The sequence below is a fragment of the Piliocolobus tephrosceles genome, chromosome 1, assembly GCF_002776525.5.
Source record: "Piliocolobus tephrosceles isolate RC106 chromosome 1, ASM277652v3, whole genome shotgun sequence".
NCBI lineage: Eukaryota > Metazoa > Chordata > Mammalia > Primates > Cercopithecidae > Piliocolobus > Piliocolobus tephrosceles.
The window spans coordinates 155,323,603-155,337,140 of record NC_045434.1 but is presented as its reverse complement, the minus strand read 5'-3'; the positions used below and the strand labels follow the sequence as shown (position 1 = coordinate 155,337,140).

Here is a 13,538-nt window from a genome sequence, read left to right as displayed (position 1 = left end):
GGAAGGAAGGAAGGAAGGAAGGAAGGAAGGAAGGAAGGAAGGAAGGATGGATGGGAGGAAGGGAAGTACAGCATAGCCTTCTACAATAATATTTTGTTAATCTTTCAGCAGGATTAGTATTACCATCACATGTCTACCTTCTTATGGGAACAAAAAACTAATCATCTAGCATATATTTCTGTATTCTAGTATTTGTTTCAGATGCTTGGATTATCTAAAGAATGAAGAAAAAAGTTCTAAAACCCCCCAAGTTACAAGTTACTCTGTTCTACAACCCCATAAAGAGTTTGTTTTGTTTGAATGTCTAATTTAAATCCTTTCCTGTTTTTAACCACCTACATAAAAAAGAAGACAGACTACTGATGATGAATCCAATGTCAATCCCTCCACATTTAAAATTGCTTCTTCCTTTCTTTTATGCTATATAAACCCAGATTTATATGACATATAGCTAAGTTTATTCAAACACTGTTACAGATATTACAGACTAGAGGTATTTATAAAAATTTTAGTCATTTTTATATGTTCTTCTGGCCCTTCTCTAAGTTTTCCACTTTGCATTTCAGTTGTGAATCAAAACTAAATGTAAAACTTTAAAGTAACAGATTGACTAGGGCTGTTTAGCAAAATTACTACTATGATTCTTTATATTCATTCTCTTTGAAAAATATATAACAGTAAGAAGGTCATATAAATTTATTTTATTTCTATTGAGAATAACAGTCAGGTGATAAGGAGGTATTCATATATTAAGAAACAACCAGGTATTTAAAAAACATAATTTTCAGCTGGGCTCCGGTGGCTCACACCTGTAATCCCAGCACTTTGGGAGGCCGAGGCGGGCGGATCACGAGGTCAAGAGATCAAGACCATCCTGGCCAACATTGTGAAATCCCGTCTCTATTAAAAATACAAAAATTAGCTGGGTGTGGTGGCACGCACCTGTAGTCCCAGCTACTCGAGAGGCTGAGGCAGGTGAATCGCTTGAACCCAGGAGGTGGAGGTTGCAGTGAGTCAAGATCACGCCACTGCACTCCAGCCTGGGCGACAATGCAAGACTCTGTCTCAAAAGAAAACAAATAAACAAACAAACAAACCAAAAAACCCCATAATTTTCAAAGAATTTTCATTTACAGATTCATTTTTCTTTATAATTAGCTGTGAAAATCAATAATGGTTCAACTCTGCATCATCATATAGAAGCATATAGTACATGTTCAATAAATATTTACTGAATGAATTTATAAATGAATTCTCTTTACCCTATGTCAACAAGAACAAATTTTAATTGCTATGAGTTAAACCAAAGAAAATAGTCTTAATTGATAAAATTTTCTAGACTTTATTTATTACATGTAATTATATACTTTATGAGAATTTTGTCAACAGCCAGATAAAAATGCTTCTTATTCTTGTTTGAGTTACCATGGGATTCTTTATTGACCAGCAGCAAGCCAATCCTCTTTTTTGCTCTTTAAATCCAAAGTGCCCATAGCCAACAGCCAAAAGATCCTGAAAACCAGAAAAATAAATTTAAAAATAAAGAGAAGATAGCATTAAAATATTGGTAAATATATACAAATATATATTAATGAGCTGTGTTAAAAATAGTAGTAAGACATTTCAACTGAGAGGAAAACATGCCAGTACACCATCTGTTTTTACTCTATACCTCCATATTCCTAAGCAAAAAAATTAATCAGTGTAATGCTTCTAATTTGCAGACTGAAAGATAAGCACCTAAAAATAACCAATTGCTAACAAGTTCTTTTACATATTAAGGTAGTCTTCTGAGATTGTATTAATAGGTTATAATATATTTTGAGTTTTTGAGGACTACCTAATTATTTCAAATGTAAAATAAAGGACACTTAAGTTAAAGGTAGGTGCCATAGACTGAATTGTGTCCCCTTAAAATTCATATGTTGAAGGTCTAACCTCCAATATGATTGCATGTGGAGATAAGGGTTTTAGGAGGAATCTAAGGTTAAATGAGATTATAAAGGATGGGGTCCTAATCAGACAGGACTGGTGACTTTATAAAAAGAGAAAAATACACCATAGATCTCTCTCTGCCATGTGAGGACACAGTGAAAAGGCAGCCACTGCAAGCCAGGAAGAGAGGTCTCACCAGAAACTGCATCAGTAGCCCTTGGATCTCAGACTTTCCAGCCTCCAGATTTATGGGAAAATAAATTGCTGTTATTTAAGACATCCAGTCTATAATATTTTGTTATGGCAACATGAGCTGCCATACAGGAGGTCATTTCTAGAAATGCATATGTAAATACAAATAGGCAAAAGCTTAATAAATGAACAAATCCAGCCTCTGCTCTGTAACCAGAATACCTTTAATTTTAGAATATTACATTTTCTTATCACCACCTTACTTTCAGGACAACATAATCTCTCCACAATTCCCTCTGTCTTAAAAACAGTCTTCACTACTATACCCTTTCACCCTGATATTGACAAATACCTATTTATCTCTTCTAGACTCTGCAGAGGCATTACTTTCTCTAAGAAACAGTCAAGAGCTTCTTGTATGTGTCCCCACAGCACTGTTTATTTCCTCATCATAGCACATTCAAAATTATTATACAGGTAGGGTCTATGTATAACTTCATTACTACTGTATCTCTAGTGCCTTAACAGTGTGCCAGGCACAGAGTTAATGTTCACTAAATATTTATACAATGAATTAATAAATATTATAGACTCCATCTGTAATATGTTTGCATTTAGGCTCATTCAAAATTATTTAATTTAATCTCCATAGCAATGCATTAATTTTTAAAATGCTAGTATATTCAGTTTCTAAAAATGTTTAATATATCTTTATTACAGATTTATTAAATCCTATTTACAGGACAGGCATGGTAGCTCACATCTGTAAAAGCAGCACTTCGGGAGGCCAAGGCAGGAGGATCACTAGAAACCAGGAGTTCAAGACCAGCCTTGGCAACAAAACAAGACCCCCATCTCTCCAAAAAATTAATTAATTAAAATTAATTCCACTAATTGACAAGACAGTCCCAAATACAGTTTTATAAAGATAAATTCATAATAAAAGTGCTTTACTTTGTTACAAAATAATACACATAATTAAAATAATGTGTTATTTAGATTTCAATGGAAATGATTACAGACTTTCTGTTTTTTAATAACTATGACAACTGTTATGTCTGCACAAAGCACCTGATAAGGTGTGGCAATAAAATAATAAGGCTAATTCATAAACATACAAAATATAATATAATTTAAATAAATTGGTTTTGACTGCTTCAACAATTTAAATATTTATATCAAAGATACTGTCATTACCTGAAAAACGGTTGGAACTGTTAACTGGGAAATACCTTCAGAACCAGTTTATAAATCCCAGAAGAAAATTAGTCTAATTACTCTGTAATTCCCTCTTTTTTACAGCCAAACATATAATTCTCCAACTTGACAATTCATCTTATTTGCCTCAGGATGACTTTTGTCAGTGCAGTAGTTAAGAGCAAGAACTATGGAGCCAGATGTTTGCATTTGACTTCTGGCTGTTTCACCTACTAGTGGTGTGACTTTGGGCAAATTACTTATGTTTTTTGTGCTTCAGTTTCCTTTCAACATAATGAGAAGAATAATAGTATCTAATTCACAGGGTTGCTGTGTTAGTACAGTTAAAACACAATGGCGCCTGCTACATACTAAGTGCTGTTTAAGCACTTGCTAATATCGGTGGTAACGGTATTTTAAGGAATCTCAAAATTATTTTGCACACTTGTAGGGTCACTAGATTAAGTATACACTTCCAAATATGACTACTTTGAGGCTAATATAAATTTGGGCACATGAGTTTTGGTATACATTAAATAAATCTACCAATCCTCTAGTTTACTTATCCATATCTAACATGAATTCAGAGAATGCCATGTCCCAAGTAGATCCCCTAAAATAAAAATGGTAATGTTTTACATATTAAATGTTTACTATATTAAAGGAGAAAAACATTATTTTGTAACTATTTGCATTTCCCTCTTTTGAAACTGGAACTTGTAAGTTATGGTCAATTTAAATTCCTTGTCTCATATCTAAGGAAAGCAATTCTTCATTATTCGAACTTGATAATTTCCCTTCAACGGTAGAAACAGAATTGTTCAAATGTTTCATAACTTACTGGATTTGTTTTATTCCAGGCAAGGCTGCTCACATTGAGGCCTTTGGTTAAGTCACAGGAAAAAGACCAAAGTCGTTCCAAGTTGGCGGGTATTGTTGATTCTTCTGCATGTATTTCTTCTTCCTCTTCCTTCTTAGATTCTTCCTCTACTTCTTCACGTTTTGCACTTTCTAAAAAATCTTCAGGCTCTTCAGGTTCAGGTTCTAAAGTTTAATCAAATAAAAAGATCATTGTCCTCTACATGTAGACAGACCTGCCAAAGGCTCCAAACAGCCTATCTACCCACGGCTGACACTGCAAGCACCATCAGATCTGCTGGATCATATGGCGTAAGTGGCAGAGCACCGTGAAGGGCAGCCTGGATCTGTGGCAGAGTCTTCTGCTGTTCTGGGTTCCAACTCAAAGCCAGCAGCTTTTCTGTTTACTTAGTAAATGGGCCAGTGTAGCATATCCAAATGACAAATATGTTGTCTCTAAAATGTAAAGAGACTCACTAGGCATTGTGCTTCTTTTTGGTTGTAAAAGATGCCAGGTACAACAACTTATCCTTCACCTTAGTGAAAAAATCACCAAAGTGCTGGGATTACAGGCATGAGTCACCACACCCAGACAGGAGTATGTTTAGTTTTATAAGAAACGGCCAAACAATATTCCAAAATGGATATACCATTGTGCATTCCCATCAGCATGAATGAGACTTCTTGTTGCTCCACATCTCCACCAGCTTTGAGTGCTGTCAGTGTTTTGGACTTGCCCATTCTAATAAGTGTGCAGTGATACCTCATTGTTGTTTTAATTTGCAATTCCCTAATGAAATCTGATATTGAAAGGTCAGGTGTAGTGGCTCACACCTGTAATCCCAGCACTTTGGGAGGCCAACGTGGGAGGGGAGCTTGAGTTCAGGAGTTCAAGATCAGCCTGGGCAACAAAGTGAGACCTCATCTCTACGGAAAATTTTTAAAAATTAGCTGGGTGTGGTGGTGCATGCCTGTGGTCTTAGCTAAGCCGGAAGCTGAGGCAGGAGGATTGCTTGAGACAGGGAAGCTGAGGCTACAATGAGCCGTGATTGTGCCACTGTACTCCAGCCTGGGTGACAAAGCAAGACCCTATCTCAAAAAAAAAGGGGGGGGGGGGTTGGAGGAGGAGGATGAAGAAGAACAAGAACAAGAACAAGAGAAAATAATAATATGATGTTGAGTATCTTTTTGTATGCTACTTTGACATGTGTATATTTTCTTCAGTGAAATATCTCTTCAGGTCTTTTACCCATTTTTAATTATATTGTTTATTTTTCTTATTGTTGGGTTTTAAGAGTTCTTTGTATATTTTGAATAATAGCAATTTATCAGAAATATCTTCTGAAAATATTATCTTCAGTATGTTACTTGTCGTCTTATTCTCTTGACAGTGTCTTTTGCAGAGCAGAAGTGTTTAATTTTAATGAGGCTCAGCTTATCAATTATGTCTCTCAATGGATCATACATTTGGTGTTATATTTTAAAAGTCATTGTAAGACCCAAGGTCATCTAGTGTTTCTCCTATGTTATCTTCTAGGAGTTTTATAGTTTTGCATTTTACGTTCAGGTCTATGATCCATTTGAGTTAATATTTGTGAAAGGTGTAAAGTCTATGTCTAGGTTCATATTTAGTACCACTTGTTGAAAGACTATCTTTTTTCTATTGTATTGCCTTTCTTCTTTTGTCAAAGATCAGCTGACTATATTTTGGCAGATCTATTACTAGGTTCTCTATTCTGTTCTAGTCTATATTCTTGTTTATTCTCTTGCCAATAGCATGCTATCTTGACCACGATCACTTTATACTGAGTCTTGAAATATTAAATATCTATATTAGAGAAGAAAAAAATGTGAAATCAATGATCCAATTTTCCATGTTAAGAAACTAGAAAAGGAGCCAGGAACAGTAGCTCATGTCTATAATCCCAGAATGGGAACAACTCTTATTTAAAATGGTGCTGAAACAACTGGAGATTCAAAAAACAATCTTTAAACCTTAACTTAGTCCATTCATAAAAAAATTAATTGAAAATAGATAACATGATAGATATGTTAATGTGCTTTACTATAATGACCTTTTTACTATATATTTATCTTGTAACATCATGTTGTATACCTTAAATATACACAATAAATTTGTTAAAAATAAAAATAGGCCAGGCGCAGTGGCTCACACCTGTAACCTCAGCACTTTGGAAGGCCAAGGTGGATGGATCATTTGAGGTCAGAAGTTCAAGATCAACCTGGCCAACATGGTGAAACCCCGTCTCTACTAAAAATACAAAAATTAGCCAGGCGGTAGTGGTGTGCGCCTGTAATCCCAGCTACTAGGGAGGCTGAGGTGGGAGAATCCCTTGAGCCTGGGAGGAAGAAGTTGCGGTGAACTGAGACAGGGCCATTGCACTCCAGTCTGGGCCAGAGAGTGAGACCCTGTCTCAAAAAATAAACAAATAAATAAACAAACAATCCAATATAGATAGTAGACCTAAACATAAAAGCTAAAACTATACAGCTTCTATAAGAAAACTGGGACATACAAATTTGCAAACTTGGGGCAGGCAAAGATTTGTTCGAGAGCTCTTGGAAGGAATTAACTACAAAAGAAAAAATTGACAGATTAGATTTCACAAAAATAAACTTCTGTTCATCAAAAAATTTTTAAGAAAATAAATTGGTAATCCATAGACTTAAATAGTTGCAAAATATGTAACTGACAAAAGGTTTGTATCCATAGTATATAAAAATAAGCTCTTACAACTTGAGTTTTTAAAAGACAATTCAGGCTGGGCACGGTGGCTCATGCCCTGTAATCCCAGCACTTTGGGAGGCTGAGGAGGGTGGATCACCTGACGTCAGGAGTTTGAGACCAGCCTGACCAACATGGTGAAACCCAGTCTCTACTAACCTACAAAAATTAGCCAGGCATGGTGGTGGGTACCTGTAATCCCAGCTACTTGGGAGGCTTGAGGCAGGAATCACTGGAACCCGGGAGGTGGAGGTTGCAGTGAGCCAAGATTGTGCCTTTACACTGCAGCCTGGGTGACAGAGTGAAACTCTATCTCAAAAAAAAGAAGTAGAAGAAAAATTTATAAAAATAAAAAAATAAAAAGGCAACTCAACTTTAAAATTGGTAAGAGACTTGACCAAACAGTAAACAGAAAATATTCAAGTGACCAAAATAAACCACATAAACAAGAACTCAGTTTTTAGAACAACACTAAAAGGATTGCCAACATCAGGTGTTATAAATGTTGTGGAGCAACTGAGACTCTTATACATTGCTGTGCGAGTATAAGATGGTATAACCACTTTGGAAAAGTATTTTACTGTTTCTTAAAATGTTAAACATCTACCCAGTAATCCAATAATCCCATTTGTAGGTATTTTCACAGGAAAAATTAAAACATCCATTTACCCAAAGGCTCACACAAAAATGTTTGTACCAGCTTTACTCTGAATATCTCCAGACTGAAAATATGCAAGTGTCCCTCAACATGTGAATGGATAAACAAATCATTATGGTATATTCATATACTACAGCATTACTTGGGGAAAAAAATGAACTACTTATACACGCATCAACCTAGGAAATCTCAAAAACATTGATATTGAATGCAAGAAGCCAGATTCAAAAGAACACTTACTTTATGAACCCACTTATATTATATGACATACCAGAATAGGGAAAGTTAATCTATATTGATGGAAATCAGAGCAATGCCTGTGTGCGTGTGTGGTGGGGGTTGGGGAGTGGGGTTAAGGTTTACTTGGAAAACTGCACACGGTAACTCTTAGGGTTAATAGACAGGTCCTCTGTCTTGATTAAGGTATTGGTAACTCCAGTTTATACATTTCCAAAATGCATTTTTATATATAATTTAAAATATATATTTCATTGTATATAAATCTTACCTCATTAAAACATTTGCTAGAGTATTTTTATTTCTTAGATGTGTTGAAAGAAGTGATGTGCCAACAGTAACATTTACATTGTTACATTTACATTTTGTTTTGTAAATGTCAATATATAAGTACTATATGAATTGCAACCTTACAACTCTTTAAATATAGGATGAAAAATACATATATATAAGTGATTAAAATGTTTAAATATCAACCTAATGTGAGAGAAGGACACAGTTTTTCAATACTTTTCTAGATGCATGCAGGCAAAAAGATTTACAACCATTTGTCACACATACTATTCTGTAACCTTTTTCTTTTCAAATGTAACCATATAGATTAATTTTGACTTGAAGAATCAAGATAAATTTCATAAAGGAAGTTTCCTTAATCCATATTTGAAAGCTGGGAGTACAATAGGCAAGCATGGGGTGGGGATAGACTGTCAAGCAAATTCCAACTAGAAGTACTAAGGCAGGAAAATGTGGGTTCTATTTGAGGACTACCAGATAAGTCTAAATATAGCTAACTTTTAGAGTCTCCAAAGCAATATGATAATACAAAGTAATCTGTGGCCATACTGCAGATATCTTTTGAATAATACACTTTGAGCTTTGTAATTTATTCTAGGCAATGGGAAAGCATTGAAGGTTTTTTGAGTGGTTTAGGATACATCAGCAAAGTGCGCTGATATAGCAGAAAGAGAACTAGAACTTGAGATGGTTGAATGCCTAGCTTTTCTACTTACTATTAACCTCACAAAGTTTCTATAGCCTTCATTTTCTTCATTCATGTATTTTTTAATACATGATGAAAGGTTGATTAAGATAATCTCTAAAATCCTTTAAAATATTCTGTTATCATATGAGATGGGATTTGTAGCAATGAGAACAGGAAGAATGCCCCTGCAATAGATTTGGGAGTAGTAACAAAAGAAAGAACCTAGAAAGTAACAACGATAATGGAAAAGAAAAGGTTGAATATGAGAGATACTGTAAAAATGAATAAGTAATTAAATGCAGGAATAAGGGAGAACCAAAAGCTATAGATGCTTAGGAAGCTTTGAATCTGAGACAATCTGCTTCTGTGGGCATCCTAGTCTGGACTCTAGTGCTACTCACACATTTAGGGCTGAAAGCTTTAGAAATATGTCCTCTGATAATGATAACTCAACCTGGAGATTACATTTAGAAATATATACTAAAACCCTTACATTTTAAAAATTATTTGAGTTTGTCTAAACATGATATCTTCTTTTTCTTTTTTTAAGAGACAAGGTCTTGCTCTGTCACCCAGGCGGGAGTGCAGTGGCATGATCATAGCTTGCTACAACCTTAAACTCCTGGGCCCAAGCAATCCTCTTCCTCAGCCTCCCTAAGTACTGGGATTATAAGCATAAGCAACTGCACCCAGCCTAAACATGTTTATTTTTTTAAATACCTTTTAAAACAGGAAGCTGACGATAAGCTGCAAGTTTTGGCTGAAATAAATTTTCCATTAGAACTCGTTCCATAAAAAATAAGTCCTGATGAAATTTGTCAGACTTTAATATTGCATCTGAGTGGTCTTCCTCATCTTCATGGATTTTTGCCAGAATTACGTTTTCTATGTCCATTAGAGAACTAGTTTCACTATCTACAAAATACAAACATGACACAATGATAAAATATTCAAATGGATTTTAAATGACATTTCATCATTTGTATTTATTTTCCTCCAGTTTTCAACAACTTTAATAGACATTTATTGAATATCTTATGTACCAAGCACATGAAAGATGCACATACCTCATTTTGGAATTCTTTTTTTTTTTTGAGATGGAGTCTCGCTCTGTTGCCCAGGCTGGAGAGCAGTGGCATGATATCGGCTCACTGCAAGCTCTGCCTCCCCGGTTCACGCCATTCTCCTGCCTCAGCCTTCTGAGTAGCTGGGACTACAGGCGCTCGCCACCACGCCCAGCTAATTTTTTGTATGTTTTAGTAGAGACGGGGTTTCACCGCGTTAGCCAGGATGGTCTCAATCTCCTGACCTCGTAATCCACCCGTCTCGGCCTCCCAAAGTGCTGGGATTACAGGCTTGAGCCATCGCGCCCGGCCTGGAATTCTTAACCATCAAAAACTGTGCTATTTTTCAGAACACAGACAATGATAACCTCCTGAGGTAATTTTTATCTTTATTCTTTTAAAATTCAAGTTGAAATAAGATGATCAGTCTTCAGAAAAAGGTCTGATTTGATTATTGCTATATAGAAATACTATACTATTGTATTAAGTTTTCTATTGCTGCTGTAACAAATCACAGTGGCTTAAAACAACACAAATTTATCTTACAGTTCAGTAGATTAGAGGCCTAACAGATGTCACTGAGCTAAAACCAAGAAGTTGATAGGGCTTTGTTCCTTTCTGAAGGTTCTAAAGGAGAATTTGTTTCCTTGATTTTTTCAGTTTCTGGGGGACACCACAATCTTTCCTTCATCTTCAAAGACAGCAACATTGATTGCATTCCTGCTGACCTTCTTCTGTCATCACATCTCTCTCCCAGATCACAGCTGGAAAAGGTCTTTTACTTTTTAGTACTCCATGTGATTAGATTGGGGCCAATAAGATTATCCAGAATATCTTTCCATCTGAAGATCCCCATTGTAATCACATCCGGAAAATCTCTTTTGCCGTGTTAGGTAACACATTCACAGGTTCCAGGGATTGGGGTGTGCACAAATTTGCGGGACTATTGTTCTGCCTACCACACTACTTAGTAAACTCTTATTTTAAAAAAAGAATGAAGGAAACTCTTGCTTCTTTATCTTCATAGATAGAGGGAGCGTACTTCTCCTTATTCCTCCTGCTAAATTCAACTAACTGGAAATTTTAGAAAACAACAAACATAAGTAGTCTTTGAAAGGTGAAGAGAAGGAATGGGTATTCTTTTTGCCTCATATATTTCAGATATGGAGCTGAAGAAGTCAGCAACCTGGGAACACTGATGGGCATAAGCAAGAAAAAATCCCCAAAAGAAGCCTCCTCTCTTTAGCCAAAGGACCAGGAAAAGCGTAGCCTTGAAAGAAAGAAAGCTTTTAGATGGCAGCCATTCTACTCCAGCCAAGCACAGAAAAAACTGTAGCCCCACCCATGTGACAAAGGCCAAGTGGGAGCCTAGTCTTCCACCCTCACTAGGCTGTAACAAGGCATCCCAAATCCCTGACTTTTCACTGTGTATGGTGTCAGAGAAGGCCCAACAGGCAGGCAGGCAGGCAGGACTTTCATCCCTACCAAACATAATGATAGTGGTCCCCTTCCTACAGTGTCAGTGGAGACCAGCTGGGGAGCCTGGAATTCCAACCTATCCAGTAGTAACAAGAGGTAGTAACAAAGTATACCTCCCTCTTCCCATTGGAGTAGTCAGAGTTGGACTGGTGAAGAGTCAAAACTTTTAACACTCCCCAGCAGCAAACAATCCCCACTGTGTAGTGTCAGTGTAGGCCACATGTATGGCACTAATGAAGCATTCCTATACCTCCTAGCCATGGTGTTGTCAATGGAAACCGGAGCTCCTGTCACTGCCCCATGGTAATGAAGACACCACTTCCCCTGATGTCATTGGAGGTCAAGTGGCAAATATAGACTTCTACCCCTACCTGGAAATAATCAGGCAGTGACTCCCACTTTTCCCTGCCAGAATAGTGTCAAACAAAGCCTGTTTAAATGGAAGTTTACAAAAGATTCAGACTCTTACAATACCCCAAATGTCCAGGTTTCAATTGAAAGTCACTCATCATAGCAAGAACCAAGAAAATCTTAACTTGAATGGAAAAAGTCCCTATACACCAACATCAACGTTACAATTATCTGACAAAGAGTTTAAAGCAAACACCATAAAAATCCTTCAACAAGTTATTTATGAACACACTTGAAACAAATGAAAAAATAGAAAGTATCATCAAAGGGATAGAAAGTCTTAGCTAATGAATAGAAAGTCTTAGCAAATGAAAAGAAGAACCAACTGGAAATTTTAGGAGTGAAAAACATAACTAAAATTTAAAACTCAGTGGATGGGCTCTACAGCAGAATGGAAGAAAAATAAATCAGTAAACTGGAAGAGAGAACAATAGAAATAACCCGATCTTTAAAACAGACAGAAAAGTCTGAAAAAAATGAAGAGTCTCAAGAACCTCTGCAACCATAACAACATATGTACCATTCAAATCATTATCATCAAGGATTTTGGAGAAATGGGGTGGGCCTGAAAAAGTACTTAAAGAAATAATAGCTGAAAACTTCTAAAATTTGGCAAAGGACAACAAATACATTCAAGAAATGAATAAATCACAATGAAGATAAAGAAATGCACACCAAGATGCACCATACTAAAATTTCTAAAAACAGAAGACCAAAAAAAAAAAAAAAATTCTAGAAAGTGGCAAGAGAGAAATGACACCTTATTTTTAAGTGGAAAATAATTTGAATAGCAGCAGATTTCTCACTGGAAACCCTGGAGGCCAAAAAAAAAGTGGTACACATTCTTGGGGTTCTGAGTGGAAAGAATGGTCAATGCAGAATTCTATACCCAGTGAATGTTCCTATGGGAATAATTCTACACCCAGTGAATTATCCTATAGGAATAAAGAGGAAATTAAGATATTGTATTCTCAGATGAAGGAATACTAAGAATTTGTCTCAAAAAAAAGCAACAAAAAAAAGTCTTTCCTAAAGAATGGCTAAAGGTAATTCTCTAAACAGGAAGAAAATAAGAAAGGAATTTTAGAACATCTGAAAGGAAAAACGAACAATGGGAAGAGAGAAAATAAGGATAAATAGAATATACTTTTCTTATTCTTTTGAGTTTTCTTAATTATGTTTGACAGTTGAAGCAAAAATTATTACATTGTCTGATATAGTTTTAAATGTCTAAATATTAAATGTTTATATATCTAAATATCTTTGTAAATACTTAGAAGAAATATTTAAGGCAAATATAAATGGGGGTGGAATCTAAAGGGAGGTAAAGTTTCTATACTTTACTTGAACTGATAAAATGTCAACATCTATTGACTATTGTGTATGCATAATGGAATACGTAAAGTAAATAATAAAAAAGTTGCACATAAACTCAAAACACTACAGGTAAATTAAAGCAGAATTTAAAAAATTGTTTGAGAAAGAAGCAAGAAAGCAGGAAGAAGAGAGAACCATAAGATAGATAAGATAGAATAAGCAGAAAAAACCAGCAGACTTAAGGGCTAACATGCCAATAAAACATTAAATACAAATGGTCTACCTATACCAATTTAGAGATAAAGACTGGCAAAAAAAATTGGATTAAAAACATGACTCAGACATATGATGTCTACAATAAATTTATTTCAAATATACAATGTAGATAGGTTGAAAGCAAACAAATAAAAAAAGATATAGCAGGCAAACATTAACCAAAAGAAAGCAGGAGGGGCGATATCA

General features: G+C 35.6%; 1 protein-coding gene across 1 annotated transcript in view; it reads right to left on the bottom strand.

The window, feature by feature from the left end:
- Nucleotides 1–13,538, bottom strand: part of WDR78 (WD repeat domain 78) — a 112,293-nt gene that overhangs the window by 25,958 nt on the left and 72,797 nt on the right. The window contains 3 exon segments of the mRNA XM_023209865.2: nucleotides 1,426–1,512; nucleotides 4,166–4,368; nucleotides 9,526–9,720. Coding sequence (XP_023065633.1) covers nucleotides 1,426–1,512; nucleotides 4,166–4,368; nucleotides 9,526–9,720 — 485 coding nt within the window.